The sequence below is a fragment of the Glycine max genome, chromosome 10, assembly GCF_000004515.6.
Source record: "Glycine max cultivar Williams 82 chromosome 10, Glycine_max_v4.0, whole genome shotgun sequence".
In the NCBI taxonomy this organism is placed as follows: domain Eukaryota; kingdom Viridiplantae; phylum Streptophyta; class Magnoliopsida; order Fabales; family Fabaceae; genus Glycine; species Glycine max.
Window position 1 is genome coordinate 41,255,642 of NC_038246.2, and position 11,137 is coordinate 41,266,778.

The 11,137-nt window shown below is 32.9% G+C and overlaps 1 protein-coding gene across 1 annotated transcript; it reads left to right on the forward strand.

The window, feature by feature from the left end:
• Positions 1 to 8,876: 8,876 nt before the first annotated feature.
• On the forward strand, positions 8,877 to 11,137 carry LOC100779328 (protein PSK SIMULATOR 1). Its single transcript, XM_003535368.5, has one exon. It carries the CDS (start codon positions 9,485 to 9,487, stop codon positions 10,898 to 10,900), a length of 1,416 nt encoding a protein of 471 aa, XP_003535416.1. The 5' UTR covers positions 8,877 to 9,484; the 3' UTR covers positions 10,901 to 11,137.

Genomic DNA, 11,137 nt, shown 5'->3' on the forward strand with positions numbered 1-11,137 from the left:
TTCAAGCTTATTTAGTAATTTTCTAGGTGTGGAATTTTGCTAGCAGCCCCAACCCCAACCCCGACAAGCCATTGGGCATTAGTGCCCTATTTGATAGTTACTTAGAGTGTTTTATGGTTCTACCATTTTTTTTTCATTAGAAAAAATATCTTATCATAATCTCATATATTGGATATTAATTCCTTTTAAATATATTACTTAATTTTAATTTTAAATTTAATTTAGCAACTAGCTCAAAAATATTATTTTCAACTTTCCTCTCATCCTTATATTTTTTTTCATCTTTATTTATAATTTAATTTTGACACTTTTTATTAAAAATGATCAAATAGTTAAAAAAATATTGTATATAATATAATTTATTACAAATTCAAAATATATTTTATTTAATAAAAATGTTAGGTAAATTAGATCACAAAACTCATATCTCTAAGTTTAACCAAGTGTTTATAAATATATTTACAAATTATTTATTAACAATGTTTTCACATCAATACCAAAAATCAAACTCATATCCTTATAAATATAGGTTTATTCCTTTATAACTAAACTAACCTCTACTCACATATTGTGTAAAAATATGAACTATTTTAGGAAGAATCTTGTTTATTTTTACATAAATGTCATTTGACAGTAAAATATTTTCACTTGTAAACAAATTATAATTTTTTTACATTTTTTATTAACAAAGAGTAAGTTTCTGCACTATTTTTTATAATGAAACTAAAAAAAAAAAAACACTTTTCAATATTACATTTTAACAAATACATAATCACCAACAAGAACAATTATATTAGCTTATTTCTACTTTTATTTCGAACAAAAATGTATTGGGCTTATTATCACAATTTTGGTCTGAGTGTTGCTAGGTGCATTCAACAGTATTGCTGATGCACCCAACATTTTTTATTAATGTCCAAAATGTCTCTGGCTTATTGTTCTTTTTTAAGTTGTTTTTTCTAACTAAGTGGTGATCCGTAAGCAGATTTTTACATACGGATCAACTGAATTATACGAATGAAGTTGATTTGTATAAAGTATACGGATCAAGTTTATCTGTATGTTTTATACGGATGAACTTCATCCGTATAAACCATACGGATGAACTTGATTTGTATGCTAATCATACGGATGAACTTTATCCGTATTGGTTTTTGGTTGGTCCATATGAAGATGATCTATATGAGGCCTATGAATCATCTTCATATGAAAAGGTAAAATTGGAAAAATGCAAAATTGCTGGGTGTACCATCAATTTCGCTGGGTGTGCATAGCAGTGCCCTTTCTGTCCACATGTATGGACTTTCCATTTTACCAATATAGGCTGATTATACTGGGCGTTTTGGTCCTCATCTATACAGGCCCACGTGGATGGACCGTTTTTTCGTCACTCAACGCCGGCCTTAGCAGTATGCAGCACCCTAAACAACCCCACTCTCTTAAATTTTAAATAATAAAGGTTTAACTTATATTACTCCTATATCCAATTAGTCACTACTACCATTAATCTCTCCAGGCATTATTTATTTGGTCCTTGTATGTATAGTGTACTTTTAATTTTTTCTTTATTTAAGGATTAAATTAATAATGAGCTACATTTATATGAAATAAATTAATAATGTGTAAGAAAGTTAACGGTTAACCGTTAACATATGATAACAAAGACTAAATTAGTAATGTTTACACATATAAAAACCAATTTAACAAAATTTTATATACAAGAACTAAATTAAGAATCCACTATACATACAAAAACTAAATTATATGTTTAACCATAAATAAGAATGCCTCTTCAAATGGCTAATTAAGCAAAGCTAATTGGTATTGTCCCGCGTGTGTTCCGGTTCATGCACGTGGTTGTGATTTGTGAGATTGAATAATTTGGTCTACCACGTGCCTACAATGATGATGACACACGTGCACATTATAGTTCACAGTGGGGGGCAAAAGAGGAAAGGCAAAAAACTCAGAGAGAGAGAGAGAGAGAGAGAGAGAGAGCATCATCTTGCTCATTTGCTATGTTTTCTCATTCTTCAGTCTTTGCTTATTCACCTTTATTTTAGTTTGGGGACCATTTTATTAAAGGAATGTCTACCCAAAGTGGGACATAAGCCCTTGAATTCTGATGAATGAGAGGCCATAATTAATCCATAACCTTTCTCAACATGGCCAATGCCTCCTCCATACCCCCCCTAAAAAAATATATACCTTAAATTAAAAGAGAATTGTTTTAATTTTATTATAATTCTTACATGACATAACGTAGCATACTTATTTGGTCAATTTGAACCTCTTAATTTCCAAAAGCACTCATAGTGGGTTCTTAGTAAGGCACACTTAGGTCTCTATCAAATATGGGGATAGAGAGAGAGAGAGAGCAAAATGAGTGTTATTGTTTGACATAAAAAGAGAGCCTTTCATTTCTTCAAAATGTCTTTGAAATGCTTTTATCATTTGGGCACTGGGTCCTGTCTAACACTATCCTCACCAGTGGATTCCATTCTAATTTCAATTAATTAATATTAATGTAGGTTTTAAATTAATTTGACAAATAAATCCACTCGATAGCTGTTCTTTCTTCTTATACCTTTTTCTTTGCCCCCTTTCATTTTTGTTTTCCACAAGTTTGACGGTATTTCCTTTTTCCATTATCATTAGTTTTTCATTATTTAATTTCACAGAAAAAAGCGTGAGTATTATATTGCAAAGCTATATGTTTCTTTTCTAATAAATAAAAGTTGAAAGTTGCAGTACAAAATAAATAAATGAATAAAATATGTTTTAGATCCTAAATATATATTCAAATTTTGTGTTTAATTTTTTTCATTTTTTCATTACATCAAGTCTCTAATAAAATAATAATTTTATTTTTGATTTTTGATATTTTTTACTCCCAAATAAATTAATAAATTTTATATTTGTTCTTTCATAAATTTATTTCATTTTTTATTAGTCCATTTTAAAAAAACTAATAATAAATTATTTTTTTATTAAGGAATAAACACATAATTTGTTAATTTCTTATAAACTAAAAAAAGTGTTAACAAAAAAAATTATTATATTATTAGGAACTCAACTATTATATTATTAGGGATTAAATTTTAAAAAAATTATTATAAAATAAAAACATAAAATTTAAATATTTATTAAGAATTAAATACATATTTTAACCTAAATAAATAAATAAAAATTGAAATAGACAAACAGCCCAAGTCCAAGATTGAATAATGTCACAGAATAATGTTGCAAATTCCTCAATATTCTGAATCGAGAGCTGATTAAAACATGTAATTTGTGTTTATAATTCGTGCACTTTACGAGTCACAGAATAATGCTGCAAATTCTTTAACGAGCTTTCATGCGCACGTTTGGGTGTATTTATATTTGTATAAAAAAATTATTGTTTTTTATATTAAAAAGAGAAAGAAATTAAATTAAAATAAGTAATGTAATAGAGAAAAATAATAATATTAAAATTAATTTGGTTTTTTTACTGCGATTTCGCATCTCGATTACAAGTTATGAATAAAAGCCAAATATTTTGACCTCGATCATATGAAAGTGAATTAAAACTTCAGGAAAGCTAAACATTTCTGACTTTTTTTCAAGTGATTTCTTAGGTAAATTTTAATATTTATTCATTAATTTGTTAATCCATATATACCTATACTCATAAATAATAGGTGTTGAAGGGAAACTTAGAACATGTTTGATTTTCTGATCACTTTTTCATTTTAGTTTTTATTCTCCAAATTATAATTCAAGTAATTATTTTCTCATTCATAATCTATTACATTTTGAAAATTGTTTTCAACACAGGTGTTTAAAAACTAAAAAATAGTAAAAATTAGGAGTTGTTTACCCATTTATTTCTTTTATTCTCATGTAGTTCATCCTCTTCGGCTCCCCGATAATTCCACACTCTATCTTGTACCTTGCACCCCTCCACCAATTATTTGACGAACCTTATTTAATTATACTTTGAAAACTAAATACAATTTTTAGATCATAGAAGTCAAACACAGCCTTAATTAACTTTTTCCCCTGTTATTCTTTTGTTAAATGCTCTATGCATGAATTAATTTGCTACACATGTTTTCTTTTGATATAGTCTTGCTTTAGTCTAGCTAGTTCAGACTTTATCCATGTATGGCTTGGTTTATATATGTGTGATTCAGAATTTAATAGTACTTAATTAAACATCGGAGTTTGATCAATAGGGATAATGTTGGTATTTGAGGCAATTTGATCCTTATAAGTCCACAATTAAACATGTTAAACTAAACTGATCATATGCAAATATAAATGTTAGACCAGATTGATCCGCAAAATAAATGGGCTAGCATAATATAGTTATTGGTTTTTAATAATGTTAAAATAAAGCTAAATAAAGATTAGATGTTGTATTTTTTGTGTAAACTATATAAAGATTTTTTTTACTGCACTATATAAAGATTAAAATAGTACTCTTTATCTTTTAATATATTTAATTTTTCAGATGAAAAATGTAAAAAGAAAAAAAATCACATGGACTTATGATTTAGCATATTAATTAGCTAGTGTGCCCCAATAATTAAGACTAGAAATAACACAGAGTTGACATATTTCAACTTCAATTTTGGTTTATATAACAAACTTGGCATGTTTAATTAAATAATCTATGTAATTATCAGGTGGGATATATTATATGCAATTGGTATATAAAATAAACCGTTAGCTTGCTCTAAGTTTCTGTAAGTTGGTACTACTGGCACCTTAGTATTTCTAATTTGCTGATTTAAATATACATATATATATATATATATATATATATATATATATATATATATATATATATATATATATATATATATATATAATGCTAATTGTAAACTGTGAATAGGTTTTGGTCCATAAATATAATTTAAGATTTTATGAAACAATACCGCAAGGATTTTAGTTATAAATTAATTATATATAAAGCCCCCAGCTAACTATATAATGATAGTGGTTAATTAATAAACTAATTTTGATCTATTGCCTGAAAGATACACTCATCAATGTGATTTCCTATAGCCGAAAGTATAGAAGACATGCTTAAAAACATGTCCTGGCAAAGACTTTTTCCATACATGGAAACCCACCTCATGCCCCAAACCAGTCCTTATGTTTCCTTAGCTTTCACACTGATATGAGCTTTAATTGTGTGTGACTTTCTCAAACACTTGTTTCCATGCCCCACTTCAATCTACCACACATCTGGAAAATTAATTAGAGTAATCAAGTGAGGTTAATTATATGTTCTTATAGGAACTATAGTGACATCATGTATCATCACCCATTATGATAACAAACTTCACATTTTTCTTCACCAATTGTATACATGCTTTTCAATATTGCGTATACTCATAGTAGCTGTTTTGGATCACCCTCCAAAAAAAAAGGCACTTTGTCCCATAATTTTTTGTTTGAGGAATTGGTGGTATTCGTGGCATGCTAGCGTGCAAGCCAGCATGCATGCTTGCTATATGTAGCCCCACGCATGGAATCAAATTAGGATGTTCGCATGGTGCAACGAATATGCACACCCTTTTGTGTTTATCATGAATTTGCAACGAATTTGCTTGCTACATAGCCCAACGCATGGAACTAGATTAGGATATATGCATGGTCGCATGAATTTGTACCCCCAGCACACACTACACCTTTTCAAACTTTGTTGGTGCATTCAATAATGTTGGTGCGAGAGAGTACTTCTATTATGCTTAATTGTAAACTGCTAAAAGATAAGCATAATGAAAACACAGAAACCTCCACTAATGGCTCAGGTGGTCTGAAATATCAAAATGGATATTTTAACATTTATTATTTGTGTATTATTGGAAACTGAAATTACTCATAGAACATTTATGCTAGCATTATTATCAATTGATTTCATATTTCTATATATGCATACAATATTGCTGACCAAATTACAGTTTCAAAGGCAGAAAGTATATAATTTGGTAAAAAGAAAGTTATACATCAATAAAACGTCCTAGCTAGCATGATTTCCATGTAAACATTTTAAAAATGGTCAAATTATTTTCAGTTTTATTTAACTAAATATACAAGTGACTATAGATCTTAGAGACTTTTTCGTCCTCAATTCAGGAAGATTCCAACAGCTAATTGGGAAACCTCCTCAATTGTACATTACAACACATTTACGTTTCAGGAAAAAATGATAAAGGTGGGTCTGGAATGCTAGCTCTTTCGTTAACCACACCCAATTAAGAAGATTTCTTTTTTGCTTTCCTTTTTACTTTTTGTGGGATTAATTTGATGCTCATTATATTGTTAATGGGCCATTAATTATGTGTTTCACAATGTTTTGTCATAAGTTAATAAGTTAAAGATGTACTTGGGTACTTCCCATAATCGGTTTGAGAATCTAATATCTTCCTAGATTGTGCAAATGAGGATGCTGGTTCGTTGCATACATACAAAAAGACGAAGTAAAATGCATATTCTTTGTTTCTCGAACACTCTCAAACTTCAATCCCTTGTTTTCTCTTTATCGTTATTGATTGACTAAGATTTATGAAGGCGACAATAAATCAGTTTAGGATTACAAAACAGGTTTGACTTCATTAGCCATTTGCCACATGACACGTGTCACATTCAAGCTCGCATCAGTCAATGGATGCAAGAACAATGGGAGTTACCTTTCCCAAAATTCTCTTGAAGAGCTATATACATTTCTCTAGGATTTAACAAAGTCAATTTTTGTGTTTCTTCACTGCATATCCCTATAAATGCTATATTTGCCTTTATATATTTCTCTCCACCTTGGCTTCAAGCAATTAATGGGACATATTGGATGTCATTTTAATTGAGGGAAACATATAGAATATAGCACGGTGATGATGAAATAAATCTAATTAAGATGAACACAAACTAATTGTCTCCAAAAGAAATTATAATTATAATCATTTTTGGGTATCCCAATACTAGTAACATAAGGCTCTTTTATTTTTACCTTTTATGCTCCAATTTTTCCCTCCATGTGCAAAAGGGTGAATGAATGGATATAATAATAGAAGTAGCAGCCTGTCTTTGTAAGACCAGAAGAGAAAAATTATTACAAAGTTAGAATAACTGATCAGTGAGAGCAAGGGTTGAAGGAATGCATGATCGAGTTTGCTTTTTAAAGGCACCAATATCAATGCAGGATGGGCTCATGGCTGCTTATTTATTTTCCGACAATGCAACATACAAATCCTTCATTGCCCTTCCATTGGTTGGCTAAAGTTATGGCAAAGGTTGGAAAAAAAAATAACACCCTTTAATTTGGACTCCGTTTACTTTTAGCGTATATATACTCCATCCCGTATCATCCTAATCTTTAATTTATTGAAAATATTGTCACCACCAATTAATTTTCCCTTCCAAGACTCCCAAATTAAATGCTTAATAAAATCAAAGTATAGTTATAGAAAAATCTTATCAGCATTTGATGGCTTCCAATATCAAATCCGACCAATTAACACACACTTCCCACTAACCATGTGATGTGAATGAGTGACCTAGTTTCCCAAGATCGCTGGGGAGGCTAGGGGGTATTATTTCCACTATATATCTAAAATTAATATGCACCATATATGTCAATATATATATTCGGAAAATATCGTTCTCTTAGGTATACGCCACTATCTACATGTTTCTACCACCTTCCTCCATATATATCTGTTCCTCTCATAACTATTCAGAGTCAAAGTTGATCCACTAATTAATTATTCACACAAAGTGCACTCAGACCACTGCTTTATGATTTTAACAATGGAAATTACTTGCTTGGAATGCACATAATTGTTTGATGCAAACAAAATAGTATTTCAAACAAATTAATATCGTTCAGACATTAAACTTCTTAGATGTTGAACTTCTCAGACCACTGCTTTATGATTTTAACAATGGACATTATTTGCTTGGAATGCACATAATTGTTTGATACAAACAAAATAGTATTTCAAACAAATTAATATCATTCAGACATAAAACTTCTTAGATGTTGAACTTCCCACGCCTATATTTTGGATTCATAGGACAATCTAGATTTATATATATGGCAAATTAAAGGATGGAAAAATAATATCCTTCAAAATTATGCATAAAATAATAATAGTTGTAAGATTTTTCTTCTTATTAATTTTGGTCTCAATCATGACAGTTCTAAGGAAAACGTTACGCACAGGAAATTAAACTACTACAAGAGAACGAAAATTAACTGGGTATAGACAATTTTTTTGTACCTTTCATGTGGTAATTAACCAGTCAAACTGTCAACGTAGAATTCATAGGCACATGCATGCTAGCTATAGGATTATTCTATGCTCATGTATAGAATAATCATAAACACATAAATGATTATGTTACGTTTGATGTTATATATAACTAATTTTGATAATGAATTTTCGCATTTTTTATAGTATTTATTATTTCTAAATATGATGTGTAATCCAACAAAATTACCGTCGGAGACCACTATATCTCTTCCTGGTTTTATTCTCATCAATGATGATCTCACAATTTTAAATAATTGAAATTGCCATCAGTGAGCCTTGGACATCTAATTATAAATATTTAAGAAATACTACCAGTCAATGGAATTGATCATGAAGGATCTTTGGACCAATGAATACCGACTTTTGCTTAAACACTAGAGCATTTTCACAGATCATTAATTATTATCACTCACTACCCTATCAAATTTCATTTCATTCGTTATTTTAATTGGCCATGTACACTGCATCATGTGAGAGTAATTTTAGGGCATTATTCTCACAAACAAAACCACTTGCTTTAATAAACAAGAAAAAGGAAGAAAAAAGGAGAGCTAAGCACCAATAATGACATGGCCCTCAATCCTAAAAGAATACAACAGCATTGAAACAAAAGTGTTTCTTTGCATCCAAACATAACAGAAAAAGTTTCCTTTACCAACAACTATATATCAATCAATAATTCAACAGCCGAGAATCTAAAAATCCCACAGAGTAAAAACCAAAGCATAAAATCCCAGCCCACCCCAAAAACTTAAACACAGAAAAAAACACATTGGAGGAGCTTCAATTCAAGCTTTCATAAATCACAATCACAAGTTAAGCCTCTTCCACGCGCTTCTAAAGCGGCTGAATCTTAAACAAGAAACAACACCATCTATCACCCCCTGCCATTGCATGTGGTTTTAAATACTTTAACCTCACTCACCTTTCTCTCTCGTTGATAAACACAATCACAACTCTTGTTCAAACACCCCACGAGCTTCTCCAGCATTTTCAATCCTCTTCTCTTTTATCCTTGTCGCTCTGCACCAAAACCTCCCCACTCCTCAATTATTTATTTATCTATCTCTTCCTCTTTTTTCTCATACACATTTTCTCAAACACATGGTGCCCTCACTCCTTCGTCACTTCGCTCTATAGCTTAAATAACCCAACAAGTTTCCCTTCAAACCTCAACCATGGCCCTCGAGACGCTCCTCGTGAAGGTCAAAACCGCCATATCAAACAGCATCGACTCGGTTCCGCCGAAGCTCCTGAAGAAGAAACCTTCTTTCAAAGCGAAGCAGAACGTCGGCGTTCTGGCATTCGAGATCGGCGGCGTGATGTCGAAGCTCCTCCACCTCTGGCACTCGCTCTCCGACGCCACCATCGTGCGCGTCCAAAACGATGCCTTGAACCTCGAGGGCGTGCGGAAGATCATCTCCAACGACGAGTCGTTCCTCCTCGGACTCGCCTGCGCCGAGTTCGCCGAGTCGCTCCGAGTCGCGGCCAACTCGGTGACGCGGCTCAGCGCGCGCTGCGAGGACCCCGCCCTGCGCTCCTTCCACTGGGCCTTCCTCGAGTTCGCGGACTCGGGCCGCGACCCGAACATGTGGGCCCTCTCCGGCCCAAAAGATACCGATTCGAAGCTCAAGAAAATGGAGCGTTACGTGACCCTCACGGCAACACTCTACCGCGAAATGGAGGAGCTCACGGTTCTGGAAAACTCCTTCAGAAAAGCCCTGAATCACGCTGACGGCAACAGCAAAGATCAGCAGAAACTCTACGAGCTTCAGCAGAAGATCTTTTGGCAGAAGCAAGAGGTGAAGGATCTAAAAGAAAGATCTTTATGGAGCAGAAGTTTCGACAGTGTTGTTGTACTCCTCGTGAGGTTCAGCTTCACCGTTTTAGCAAGGATTAAGGTTGTCTTCGGAATCGGTCGCCACATACCTTGTCTATCTTGTACTTTGTCGGCTTCCGCCACTGTTTATCCATCTGACCAAAACCCTAATGGGTTTGTTTATGAGTCATTGGAAGAAGAAGAAGATTTGAAGCTTGAAGAAGAAGAGGCGAATGGGTTTTTTGCGGCAAACTCGAAGCTTTTGAGGCCACCCGAGAGCACGTTGGGGGCTTCGGGTTTGGCTTTGCATTATGCGAATCTGATCATAGTGATGGAGAAGATGATAAAGTCACCGCACTTGGTTGGTGTGGATGCGAGGGATGATTTGTATGGGATGTTGCCGAGGAGCATAAGGTGGGGTTTGAGGGGAAGATTGAGAGGGGTGGGGTTTTGTGCAAGTGATCCTGTTTTGGCTGGTGAATGGAGAGATGCGTTAGGGAGAATATTGGGGTGGTTGTCACCTTTGGCACATAACATGATCAAGTGGCAAAGTGAGAGAAGCTTTGAGCAACACAATTTGGTGCCCAAGACTAATGTGTTGCTGTTGCAGACTTTGTTCTTTGCTAACAAGGACAAGACTGAGGCTGCCATCACTGAACTGCTTGTGGGGTTGAACTATATTTGGAGGTTTGAGAGAGAAATGACTGCTAAGGCTCTGTTTGAATGCGCCAATTCTAATGGGTTATTGTTAAAGTTGAACAAACCCAGTCAATGAGAGCGTTCATGTATGATATATATGATGAGTTTCTTTAAATTTCTTACTCTTCCTTCAAGAGGCTCGAATTGTGTTTCTCTTGAAGTTTAATTATATGGGGGTTGATCATTTTAGATGTATTGAAATTGAACCAAGTGATCGATCGATGATAAGGTCCTTGATCTGGGTTTGTTTTGCTACTAACCCACCGGCAGCCACCAGGTCTGTAAATGGAATATCAGTGTCTGTAAATGCATA